The following is a 13,561-nucleotide window of genomic DNA, read 5'->3' on the forward strand; positions in this document are numbered from 1 at the left end:
CCCATCACAGGCTCCTCCCCGCGCCGGTCCCTCCCGGAAGCGCCGGGCGCGCGACTCCTCATGGAGCAAGAGCAGATCGCCCCGAAGGCCGACCCCGCTGCCGTGCTTTTCGCTTGGGTAAGCGCCTCCTGCCGGGGCCTTGGGGACCGAGCGGTCACGGGACCCCAGTTTCGGGCTTGGGTTTGGACAGCACGGTCGCGAGCTCTGGGCTGGAGGATTCAGGCTGGGAGCTGAAGGAAGAGGCGGGGGACAAGGGTCGTCTCGGAGTGATTCAGGGACCTGCGCGCTGGAAAGGTGCGAACCCAAGGGGCTGCGGCACCTTGGGGAGAACCTGCCTCCTGGCTCCTGGAGGAACCCCGGTTGGGGTGTCGTCGGCCGAGCACGACATCGCGGAGGGTGGGGCCAGCCCCAAGTGGAGGCACGGTCGCCGGGTCCGTGAGTCCCGGGGCCACCTGTGCTCCCTGGCTGCCTCCGGGAGGAGGATGGAGGCCTCTCCTCAGCCCCACCCCAGCCTGGCGGGAGCATCTTTTGCTGTGAGGCCTGTGGAGCTGGCAGATCCTCAGGCGACACCTTGCATATTTGCCAGTAGTCTCCTGTGACTGGATCTTTGTATTGGGGGGTGGGAGTCTGTGCTGGGTTTGCTGGAAGGGAGCATTGAGAGGGTCCTCTGTGCGGTGACTGGGAGAGGGAGGTCTCAGTTAAGGAGTATGTGACAGGCATCTGATGAGAGGCACTAGAACAAGCTGAAGACGCAGTGCCTTGCAATTATCCGTAGTACGTATCATGATGAAATGTGTAATTAAAATATTATTTATTTATTTATTATTGGATAGAGACAACCAGAAATTGATAGGGGAGATAGATAGAGACGTAGAGACACCTGCAGCCCTGCTTCACCACGCTTGAAGCTTTCCCCCTGCAGGTGGGGACCAGAGGTTTGAACCTGGGTCCTTGTGCACTGCAGTGTGTGCATTTAACCAGATGCACCACCACTTGACCCCAAAACGTGTAATTTGTTAATGCCAGTCTCCTTGGCTAGTGCAAGCACTGTAAAGCTGGGTACTGTACCTGGCCGGCATATGCCTGGCACAGTACAAGGTGCTTAGTAAATGTTCGTTGGCCAGTGAATGAACTGAATACCCGCGGTGTACAGTGCAGAAGCTATGTACTGACCTTGTGAGGGTAAAACACAGGCATGAAAAATTCCCAACTCTCCTGTTGGAAGTAGAACTACACCTGTATTATTGTCATCACCAGTATGTTTAGACTAATACAGAAAACGGTAGCTATCAGTCCCCAATAGCACTTGTTGAATGTGAGGTTGCGGATAGCTAGAAGGAAAAGCCTGGTGTGGCCTGAGTCTGGCTGAGTGTCGGTGAGATGGCAGTTGAGCTGACAGTGGGATTGAGGTCTGACCGTGCACCTTCAGTCAGAGCAGAGACTGGGATCTCTGGGCTGAGGAGGCTTCTGCTGGAAGAAACCTTCTTGCAGCTCTGGCATTGTCCTTACTGAAAGAAAAATATTGCTGACCCTAACTAACCCACTGCTGCAGCATCTTCTCCTGCCATTGTAACAGGGTAGATTGGGCAGTTTAAACGATGAAAAGTAGTTTTCTCACTATTTTGGAGGTCTCAAGCCCAAGATCAAGTGTGAGCAGATTTAGTTTCTTCTGAGGCTTTCTTTTTAGCATGCAGGTGGCCGGCCGTCTTCTTGCTGTTTCCTCATGTGGCTTTTTCTTTGTTCCATCACCCCTGTGTATCTTCTTATAAGGATATTGATTACATTGGATTGAGATATTGTTTAACCTTAATTACCTTGAAGGCTCTCTATCCAAATACAACATTACCACACATCAAGGGACTGGAGGTTGGAGTTACAACAGATGAATTTTAGGGGCACATAGTTAAGTTCATAATAAGGGATTGATCTCTTCGGGATGTGTGTGTGTGTATGTGTGTGTGTGTGTGTGTGTGTATGTGAAGTGTTTGCAAGGAGCAGAAGCAAATACAACTACAGTAGATTGTATTGAATTTTCCTTTTCTTTGTTTTATTAAAGACTTAGGGCCTCTTGAGACATTATACAGATTTGGTGCCTTGATGTCTGTGCTTCACTTTTTGTCCCGCAGCCTATAGGCCTGGTCATGGGACAGCCACAGAGTCTAAGTACTGAGGGAGGAATCCTATGCATATGCTATCCAATCCGTACTGTGCAAATCTTCACTTGATCTCCCCTGGGTGGGAACTCGTAGGGTCTTACATTCATCATTCTAAAGCATGTGCATGCCTTATTTGGGCCAGCACAGTTTGAGATTCAGGGGAAAGAGCATCAAGCAAAATAGTTCTTGTCCTCATTGAGTTTACTTTGTAGTGGGGGAGGTAATGTTATGTCAGGGAGTGCTCTGAAGAAAGGCAAAACAAAACCAAACCAAAAATGGGGGGTGGTTGCTAAAGATATTGGGATAACCACTTTTTCAAGTTGCTGTGACATTGTATTATAGTGATATATGTGTTTCAGGTGGTGCTGTGTTCCATGGGGTCAGACAGTCAGCCTCCTGCTAGGTAAGCTCTGGGTCCAAAGGCGAGTGCTCTGCTAAGGGTCTGCTACTCATATTTGAAGAACTTAGATCTCTGCGCAGAGGAAGCTAGAGTAGATTCTTGGAGAGATTTCAAGACTGTGTAAAAATAAAATTTGTAGTTCCACAATCCCTTATCTTCAATTCTGACTTCAGAAAGAAAGCTGTACAAACCCTCCAAACTTGCCTGACTTAAGGCTACTTGGAGTCTTTGTCTACTTACTGTATTTGTACCTTTTACTGAAGAAATAGTGCTGTTTTGCTTATGGGCACCTAGTGGCATTCTATATAATTTGCATGTCAGATTATTATTTTTTTTCTTTTGTCTTTTTCTTGCCACCAGGGTTATCACTAGGACTTTGTGCCGACACTACAAATCCACTGCTCCCAGTGGCCATTTTTCCTTTTTTTAAAATCCCCTTTCTATTTATATTTCTATTACTGGATAGAACAGAGAGAAATTGAGAAAGGAGAAGAAAGATAGGTACTTGAAGACCTGCTTCACCACTTATGAAGTGTCCTCCCCCTGCAGGTGGGTTTGGGGGGCGCGAAATTGGGTCTTTGCACATGGTGATATGCGTGCCTAACAGTGTGCCACTGTCTAGTTCCCCAGATTACTTTTTTCTAAAGCTCTACATTTATATACTTTCTTTTGTCAAATATTTATTTATTTATTTTCCCTTTTGTTGCCCTTGTTTTTATTGTTGTTGTAGTTATTATTGTAGTTGTTATTGATGTCGTCGTTGTTGGATAGGACAGAGAGAAATGGAGAGAGGAGGGGAAGACAGAGAGGGGGAGAGAAAGACAGACACCTGCAGACCTGCGTCACCGCCTGTGAAGTGATTCCCCTGCAGGTGGGGAGCCAGGGGCTCGAACTGGGATCCTTAAGCTGGTTCTTGCGCTTTGCGCCACGTGCGCTTAACCTGCTAATGCCCGACTCCCCATTTATATACTTTCTTTAAAAATATTAACTTATTTAATACCAGGGCACTGTTCAGTTCTGGCTTATGATAGTGGTGGGGGGGATTGAACCTGGGACTTTGGAGCCTCAGGCATGAGTGTGTTTTTGCACAACCATTATGCCATCATCCCCATCCAAAAGTTTATGTTTTGCAAGGTATAAAATTCTGAATCTGAAATCTATCTGGCTGCAAATGTTTTGAGTTAGAGGTTATATACCTTTATTCTGTAGTAACAGTGATAGGTAGGTTGCCCACCGAGGGGATGAAGTCTGCTCCTTAGAGGCATCAGCTCTCTGAAGAATGAGCTCACGAAATCTCATCTGTTATGACTCTGAGAGATTTATTAGGGCCAGAAGACTAGAATCAGGTGAGTCAGCACTGCAAGTTGAGACTCATATGGCTTTTACTCTTGACTTATTTTATCCTTAGGGTGCAAATAGCTATGGGCAACTTGGCCTTGGCCATAAGGAAGATGTGCTTTTGCCCCAGCAGCTGAATAACTTCTGCGAACCCGAGTGTGTCCGGAGGCTCACGGGAGGAGGGGGCCACTCTGCTGTTGTCACAGGTAACTTTCTTCAAGTGTAGGCAGGTCCTCATTTTCTTCTTTAGACATGTTCCCTTAGGGCATTGTTTTGAATAGTTCTGTCTTCTAGCCTTTTATATTTTGTAGAGGGGAAAAATATATATGTATATATATTTTACATATTTATTTATTTATTCCCTTTTGCTGCCCTGTTTTATTGTTGTAGTTATTATTGTTGTCGTCATTGTTGGATAGGACAGAGAGAAATGGAGAGAGGAGGGGAAGACAGAGAAGGGGAGAGAAAGATAGACACCTGCAGACCTGCCTCACCGCCTATGAAGTGACTCCCTGTAGGTGGGGAGCCGGGGGCTACCGGGATCCTTATGCCAGTCCTTGCGCTTAGTGCCACCTACACTTAACCTGCTGCGCTACCACCCGACTCCTGGGAAGTATTTTTTGTGAAAAGTTAGCACCATCATGCAATCCTAAATCTTCAGAGCTGAAAGGACTGCAGAGATTTTTTGGCTAGTACATCCTCTCCACTATTAGCCCATGGAGCTCAGATTGCTTAAGGAAACAGAAGTACAGAATCACATTTCATACCATATAGATGGTCACTTAACTTTCACTCGTGAGTTACAAGTCTTTGCTAATGGATAGAATCGTCTTTGAAAGCCAGAATATTTATTTTCCTTAATCTCGCCGTCACAGTAACTTGGCTAGTACTTTAGAAATACTTTAAATGCTGCAGTACTTCAAAGGAGAGCATACTGGGTCTTGGTAAAGAATTCAAGCACTGGCATCAAACCACCTGGATTCAAATTCTGCTTCTGTTCCATCTTAGCAGGTCCGTACCCTCTCCCAAATGTTTCCTCTTCTGTTACACGCAGATAACAGTGGCGGCTGAGAGGAATGAGAGTTAACAAACCTGTGTTAAGACTTCCATGGGCTCTTGATACTTTTACCTGTGAACTCCTTCCTCTGTAAGAAATATTTAGATTTCTTTGTACTACTTTTTTTTTTTAAATTTATTTTCCCTTTTGTTGCCTTTGTTGTTTTCCATTGTTGTTGTAGTTGTTGTTGTTGTTATTGATGTCACCGTTGTTATAGAGGACAGAGAGAAATGGAGAGAGGAGGGGAAGACAGCAAGGGGGAGAGAATGACACCTGCAAACCTGCTTTACTGCCTGTGAAGCGACTCCCCTGCAGGTGGGGAGCCAGGGGCTCGAACCGGAATCCTTACGCCGGTCCTTGCACTTTGCGCCACGTGCGCTTAACCCGCTGTGTTACCTACCGCCCAACTCCCAGAAATATTTAAATTTCTGTTTATACTTTCACTGATAGAAAGTTTCATATGATCCAGGTTGTATTTAGTACTATATGTTTATTGTTATTACACTTATTTTATTTTTAAAAATATTTTATTTATTTATTAATGAGGGGGATAGTAGGAAAGAAAGAACCAGACATCATTCTGGCACATGTGCTGCTGGGGATTGAACTCAGGACCTCATGCTTGAGAGTCCAACACTTTATCCTATCCACTGCGCCACCTCCCAGACCACTATTACACTTCTTTTAAAAGATCTTAAAACTAAAATATTTCTGGGGACCTCTCAAAGTATTCTGGGCCCTAAAAGATAAGTCATCACACATAAAGCTCTTAGAACAAGAAGAGTACCTGGCCCATTGTAAGTGTTAAATAGATGTTGGCCTTTATTGGTGGCAAATAGAAGACGTTCAGTTTGGTGACTGGTTACTGCTGGAGGATTTGAGGATTTCCATTTGGAATTAAACGTGACCTCCTCATGCCTATGCAGTTTGGTCTAGAGCATGTTCACTTGCGTGGCTTAGTAATATGGCTGGGCAAGAAGGTACTTCTCTGATTCCCACTCATTAGTGAAATCCCATTTCCTTATGACAGCTGTAATTTCCTCTGTGCACACTCTCAGTAGAGTCTTTATGTTTTGCAGATGGAGGAAGGCTTTTTGTTTGTGGCCAGAACAAAGATGGGCAGTTGGGGCTTGGCCACACCGAAGATGTTCTGTGTTTTACCCCCTGCAAATTCTTCCTTGGCTGTCCTGTCCAATATGTGGCCTGTGGCTGGGATTTTACTATTATTCTTACAGGTGAGTTTACCCAGGGATCCATCTTTATCACCACAAAGGTTTTGAGTGGGAAGAGTGTGATGGAGGGGATGCTAGTTCAGTGAAAGCTGTAGTGTATTAAAAAAAAAAAAAATCAAACCTACACATGTTGTTCTCTCAGGCTGTAAGGGAAAGTGGGGTGACTTCTTTAAGGGACACTTGAATAGCAGAACTTTAGGAGGGGCTGGGTGGTGGCACACCTGCTTGAGTGCACACTTTTTTTTTTTGCCTCCTGTTGCTGGGGCTCTGTGCTGGCACTGTGAACCCACCACTCCCAGTGGCCATTTCCCCCCTTAATTTTTTTTATTGAATAGGACAGACATATTGAAAGAGGATGGAGAAATAGAGAGGAGGAAAGATAAACACCTGCTTCAATTTGTATGTATGTATATATATATGTGTGTGTGTGTGTTACCAAATAAAGAATAAAACAAAACCAAAAACCAACAAATAAACAATAAAACTTTGGACTATAAAACCTTTGCCAGAGACCAGATATTGGGTCTAATAATCTTGTTGGCCACTTCTTGTTCCTGAAGTTCATGGTAGCTATGTCTGTGTCTGTTTTCGTTGACCAGTAGTGCCAGTTAAGGCTTACTCATGAGGGACAAGATGCAGAAGTATAAAGAAATCAGAGTTGCCACAACAACAAATACATTTTTTTTTTTCCAATGAGGGATAAGGAGACAGACAGACAGACACACACACACACACACACACACACACACGGGCAGAACTATTTATAGGAGACTGAATAGAATATACATTCTGTGGAAGCTGAGTAAAATACAAAGGGATGTACTCTTGGTGCAAATTGCTATGGTCAACTTGGCCTTGACCATAAGGAAGATGTGTTTTTGACCCAGCAAATGAGTGACTTTTGTAAAGCTGGTCATCTTGGGAACAGTGGGCAGTGGTTATTTACCACCAATAACCTTCTTTTCCTAGAAACAGTGTTGAGTTCTGACTTTTTTTTTTCCTTTCTGTTGTTACTTCCAGGGCTTCATTGTTCCAGACTGACTTCCAGATAGGCAGAAATGGATAGATAGATGGATAGATAGATAGGTAGATAGGCAGGATAGCACTGAAGTTCCCTTCAATATAGTGGAGGCTAGACTTGAACCTGGATCAATATAGAGGGGGCTAGACTTGAACCTGGATCAATATAGAGGGGGCTAGACTTGAACCTGGATCTTGCACATGGCAAAGTGGCCCAGCATCCCAGTGAGCTATTTTGCTGATTCTAGTTTTGACTTTGTAATTCAACTTAGCCTTTTTCCAGCTGCCTTTGCTGAAAAAGCTCCGAAAAAGCTTTGAAAGCTTTGTCTGTAGTTCTGACCAGGCTTTTTCTCTGTCACAATCCTCTGGTAACAGCATCTTCCATCCATGTCAGTCCTGCCTGAAACCCTTGTAGAGGTTCAGGTGTGTAGTTTAAATGCTTTTTTTTAAAGCAAAAAACCTTTAATTACTGTTTTTCTACCAGTCACTGTTGTTACCATTTGTTATCCTCTACACTCCCCAAACTTTTTTTTCTTTTTAGTAACAACAAACAGTACATGTTGTTTGCTGTAACAGCTTTTTTTTCTCGCCAGTGAACTCTCTTCCTTTAGAAACTCACTGTAGTGTTAGCCTCTCTCTTATGCAGAAGGATTGTCACGAGTGTTGGATCTTGTAGTAATCTTAGGATCTAAACAATAGCCACCGTTTATGAGATGCTTCCTGTAGGCCTGTCTTGAAGTTGATACCACTTTCTTTTCTTCTTTTTTTTTTTTTTGATACCACTTTCTATTCACATTTGGAGCCAGTTGTGAGAAAGGCACAGGATATTCAGGCTGCTAGAGGTCAGGTTACCAGTCTTTTTCTGATAAAAACTATTGGGAGACAGAGTCATCAGGCTAAGTGATCTAATCCTACCTTCACACTCATGACCTCCATAGGGGAAAACTTTCTTTTTCTCCTCCTCCTTCTCCTTCCTCTTTTTTTTTTTTTTTTTTAACTTTATTTACTTAATTTGATAGGACAGAGAAAAATTAAGATGGAAGGGAGATAGAGAGACACTTGCAACCCTGCCTTACTGCTTGTGAAGCTTCCCCTTGCAGGTGGGGACTGGGGACTTGAACCTGGGTCCTTGTGCACTCAACCAAGTGTGCCACCACACAGCCCCAGAAAAATCTTCAGCATCTCTCAGAGCAAGGTGTTGAGCTGTACATATCTTGTTTCTTGCCCCAGACTTACTAAATGGCTAGGTTGCATATCAGGATGGGCAGGGAGAAAGGCCTGAAGTATTAATATCATAGAAATTTCTTCCTTGGGAGTCAGGTGGTAGCGCAGCGGGTTAAGTACAGATGGCGCAAAGCACAAGGACCGGCGTAAAGATCTCAGTTCAAGCCCCTGGTTCGCCACCTGCAGGGAAGTCGCTTCACAAGTGGTGAAGCAGGTCTGTAGGTATCTATTTTTCTGTCTCCCTCTCTGTTTTCCCCTCCTGTCTCCATGTCTCTCTGTCCCACCCAACAGCGACATCATCAACAACAACAATAATAACTACAATAAAACAAGGGCAACAAAAGGGAATAAATAAATTAATATATATTTTTAAAAAAACAAATTTCATCCTATGGAAACATGGAAAATTGGGGATGAGCATTTCCCATCCCAACACCAGGCACTGGGCTGAGTGTTCAGTGAGTCTGTGATTAACTCGAAAGTGTAATGAATGACCCGTATGAAGCAATAACAACATATAGGGGAGAACAAGCAAGACTGTGGCTGAGTGTGCTGAAACACAGGGCCTCTACTTGTCCTCTCATTCCCTTTGCTTTTCTCATTCTGCAGCCTTTATTCCTTGGCCATGGATAGCTTACCTCTTAAAAAAGATTTTCAATCTAAGTGATTATGTTTTGCAGAAAATGGTCAAGTTCTGTCATGTGGATCCAATTCCTTTGGCCAACTAGGAGTTCCCCAGGGACCTCAACGATGTGTGGTCCCCCAGCTCATTGAGGTAAGGACGTCGTGCAGTCTTTAACGTCACCATGTCCTATTGCAGGGTCCCCAGTGTTTACTAGTAGAGCTGCCCTCTCCTAGACTGACAGCTGGCTGTGTCATATGGGGCAGTTAGAATTTCAAGTGGAAAATGCAGGTTTCCTTTGGGGAAATTTGAATTGTGGGAGGAGGAATGCTATGAGTGAACAAACTCTGTTAAAGCCTGCGAGGAAACTCAGTAGCGCGTGCGTGAGGTCCTTGCCAAAAAACAAAACAAGGTAAAATGAAGTGAAATGAAACACCTCTTAGTCTCAGCAGACACACTAAAAACATTTTTTTAATGAAATAAAACAGTGATATAGCTTATAAAAACAATAACAGGGATTCGGGCGGTGGCGCAGTGTGTTAAGCGCACGTGGCGTGAAGCGCAAGGACCGGCTTAAGGATCCCGGTTCGAGCCACCCCCGACTCCCCACCTGCAGGGGAGTCGCTTCACAGGTGGTGGAGCAGGTCTGCAGGTGTCTCTCTTTCTCTCCCCCTGTCTGTCTCCCCCTCCTCTCTCCATTTCTCTCTGTCCTACCTAACAACAACGACATCAATAACAACAATAAAAAATTAAAAAATAAACAACAAGAGCACCAAAAGGGAAACTAAATTAAAAATAATAATGATAATAAAAAAACAATGACACTCTTCAATTATTATTTTTTCTTTTTCCTTTTTTTTTTTTTTTGGTCTTTTTCACTATAACATTGCACAGTTTTGATTTATGGTGGTGCTCAGGCATGAAAGTTGTTTGCATAACCATCATGCTATTTACCTAGCTGTCATTTTTTTAAATTCTAAAATCATGATAGGACTGTGTTGAAGTAATTTACCTAAAGACACTAAGTTAGTTGAATGCTTTCCAACAGAAATGTCAGACATACATATAATTAAAATGTTTCTTTATAAAAAGTTTTTTTTTAAAAAAAATATTTATTTATTTATTATTGGATAGAGGCAGAGAGAAACTGAGAGGGGAGGGGGAGATAGGCGCCTGCAGCCTGCAGCCCTGCTTCACCACTCATGAGGCTTCCCCTGTGCAGGTGGGAATCGGGGACCTTGAGTTGCCATCCTTGTACACTGTATCCTGTTTGCTTAAGCAGATGCACCATCCCCTGGCTCCCATAATTACAAATTTTGTAATAGCATCATTAAAAAAGGTAAATGGAAGCTGGCAAAATTAATGGTAAAAACAATAGCTTTCTTGAGATGTAAGTCATATGTCATAATGTCATATGCCATAAATAATTTTTTTTAAAGCCTATTCACAGATAGCTGCAGCCATCATGACTATCTGTCTGCATTAGAACATTTATCATCAGAAAAGAGCTTGTGTACTCAGTAGCAGTCTCTTTCCATTCACCCCTTCCCACAGTTTCTGGTGACTTCTCTGCTTCTGTGAATTTGTTTGTTCTGGGCACTTTGTGTAAATTGGATATGAGGATATTGTGGCCTTTTGTATCTGGCTCTTTCTACTTCACATGATGCTCTCATGTTTCAGTCATATTTTGGTGTGCTGGATAAATTAAATAACTTTTAAACTAATCCAGTGCGTTTAAATCATCTTCATTTCATTTGTCATCAGGGTAGCGCTCCATTGATGAAATGTTTTCTCTGCAGTCTTTGAACTCTGGCCTACATTTTTACTTATGTCTTGATTCAGCCTCGTCACGGATCAAGTGTTGAGTAGCCTTCTGTAGTTAGAGACTACCATGTTGGAGAGTGCAAGTGTTAGACAAGACTCCTGGCCCTAGTCCAACATTCTTTTTTTTACTGTTTCATACTTAAGATGTGCGTGTGCGTGTGCATGTGTATGTGAAGACTATATTGTGAGTGAATTTTAATAGAAGTTATGCTAGAATCTAATATGAGTTTTGCAACCTAAGTGGCTCCACTCAAACTCATTTCTTTAAACTCTTAAAAGGAGACGTGTTTTCACTGAAAGAATTGGTTTCACTCCTGTCATCTTGCTGAGTTGCAATAGCTGGTCTTTGAAATTGGCGTAATGATATGCATAGTGTTTTAGTCTGTTTGGGCTATTGTAACAGAAAAATAGCATAGACCAGGTGGCTTAAACAATAGACATTTATTGTTCACAGTTCCAGTGGCTGTAGTTCAAATTCAAGGCACTAGCAGTTTTGGTATTTGGTGAGAGCCCACTTACTTGCTCAGAGTCAGCTGTTTCTCACATGGGCATTAGTTCCACTCACACGAGCTCTGCCTACATGACCTCATTTCTTCTCAGCAGCCCGACATCCTCTATCATCACACTGCACATTAGGTGAGGAGAACATAAACCCTCACTTATTCATTCCACACTTGGAATACCTGGAAGTCTAGATAGACTCTGTAGCGCCTATGAGGGGAGGTGTTATAGCTTCTCACTGAGATATAGATGCCCTTTTAAGAACCCACATCTGGGAGTCGGGCGGTAGCGCAGCAGGTTAAGTGCAGGTGGCACAAAGTACAAGGACCAGTGTAAGGATCCCGGTTCGAGCCCTTGGCTCCCCACCTGTAGGGGAGTTGCTTCACAAGTGGTGAAGCAGGTCTGCAGGTGTCTTTCTCTCTCCCTCTCTATCTTCCCCATCTCCCTCCATTTCTTTCTGTTCTATCCAACAATGACAACATCAACAACAACAACTACAATAAAACAACAAAAAGGGAATAAATAACTAAATATTAAAAAAAGAAAGTTGTAATTAGTTAAGGTTAAGTCACAGGATTAGAGAAGACAGAGAAAAACAATGATTAAGATAGGCTGGATGACAGAACCAGAAGAAAAACCATTTTGACAGGCTGTCTCCTGTGATAAAATTATGTGAGAAAGTTATGTCTAAGTGAAATATACTAGGAGCTACTGTGTATGATGCTGTGTGTGGGCAGTGGGGGGAAAGGTGAGTATTTGAGGGGCAGTCAAATACTTAGATGCATTTTTGTGTTGGGAGGGCTTCTGGCTTTGGGTGGGGACTGGGCTACGTCAGGGCTCAGCAGAGGAGAAGCCTCGGTAGATGAAGTTTTATTGGAACACAGCCACACACATCCATTTAATATGGCCTCTGGTTGCTTTAATGTTGCAATGACAGAGTAAAGTAGTAGCGTGCAGAAACCGTGCGCTGGCAGAGTCTTTAAGGATTTGTACCTGGCCTTTTATTTATTTAAGTTTTTAAATTTATATTTATTTGTTTATTGGATAGAGACAGCCAGAGATCAAGAGGGAAGTGGGGGATTGAGTGGGAGAGAGACAGAGAGACATCTGCAGCCTTGCTTCACCACTTGTGAAGCTTTCTCCCTGCAGGTGGGAACCGAAGTTTCAAATCCAGGTCCATGTGCATTGGAACATGTGTGCTCAACCAGCTGCGCCACCGCCCAGCCCCCTCATGTGGCCTTTTACAGAAGACATTTACTGTCTCCAGTGGTCTGCATGATTGCAAGGTTCCTTCCATCCATGAGAGGCATTGCCATATGCTATTTCTAAATGATGTTTATCTTTCAGAGATACGTACAGAGGGGTTTATGGATGGGATGTTGTCATTTGAGGACGTGAGCACACTGCACTGTGTTTGTAGCTGCATGATTCTGAGGCCTCTGTCCTTTCCTTTATTCCACCAGTTCCTGAGAGAAAAGGTTGTCAGTATTGCTGCTGGACTGAGGCATGCCTTAGCTGCTACAGGTAATCAATTTGCAAATAGTCATGAAACAAGGAGAAATCAGACCCCAAGAGAAATAAGGAGTAAACTGAGAAAAAACTTATTCTGAAATACTTTTGAGTGTCCTGCTCTGCTGTAGTTTTGATTGAAAAGAGGGACAAAAGCACAAGTCATGTGGGGGGGGGAAGCCCTTCAGAGGCTGGGCAGAAGGAAGGCTAGCTTTGTTAGGTTCTAGGCATGGTGCTAGGCTCTCCTGATTTAATTAGCACCTCATTGACCCTCACAGTCACCGTAGTGCAAGCTGAGTTTTTTTTTTTTTTCTCTCTTTTCTTTTTTTTTGCCTCCAGGGTTATTGCCAGGCTCGGGCTCAGTGCCCGTACCACGAATCCACTGCTCCTGGAGGCCACTTTTTCCCTTTTGTTACCCTGGCTGTTCTACCATTGCTGTGGCTACTATTATCATTGTTATTGATGTTGTTCTTGCTGGATAGGACAGAGAGAAACGGAGAGTGGAGGGGAAGACAGAGAGGGGGAGAGAAAGACAGACACCTGCAGACCTGCTTCACCACCTGTGAAGTGACCTCCCCCCTGCAGGTGGGGAGCTGGGGGCTCGAACCGGGATCCCCACGCCTGTCCTTGCACTCCGCGCCACGTGTGCTCAACCCACTGCGCCACCGCCCAACCCCC

The 13,561-nt window shown here is 43.8% G+C and overlaps 1 protein-coding gene across 3 annotated transcripts in view; it reads left to right on the top strand.

Annotated features, from left to right (window-relative positions):
* The window catches only part of SERGEF (secretion regulating guanine nucleotide exchange factor), a 236,017-nt gene continuing 222,456 nt past the window's right edge, over positions 1–13,561 (top strand). For all 3 annotated transcript variants that reach the window (XM_060177070.1, XM_060177072.1, XM_060177071.1), the window contains exons 1-5: positions 1–117; positions 3,965–4,100; positions 6,031–6,186; positions 9,108–9,202; positions 12,838–12,898. In XM_060177070.1, the coding sequence (XP_060033053.1) occupies positions 61–117; positions 3,965–4,100; positions 6,031–6,186; positions 9,108–9,202; positions 12,838–12,898 (505 nt within the window). In that variant the 5' untranslated portion in view covers positions 1–60. The remainder of the gene's footprint in view (positions 118–3,964; positions 4,101–6,030; positions 6,187–9,107; positions 9,203–12,837; positions 12,899–13,561) is intronic.

Source organism: Erinaceus europaeus, chromosome 17, assembly GCF_950295315.1.
Source record: "Erinaceus europaeus chromosome 17, mEriEur2.1, whole genome shotgun sequence".
In the NCBI taxonomy this organism is placed as follows: Eukaryota; Metazoa; Chordata; class Mammalia; order Eulipotyphla; family Erinaceidae; genus Erinaceus; species Erinaceus europaeus.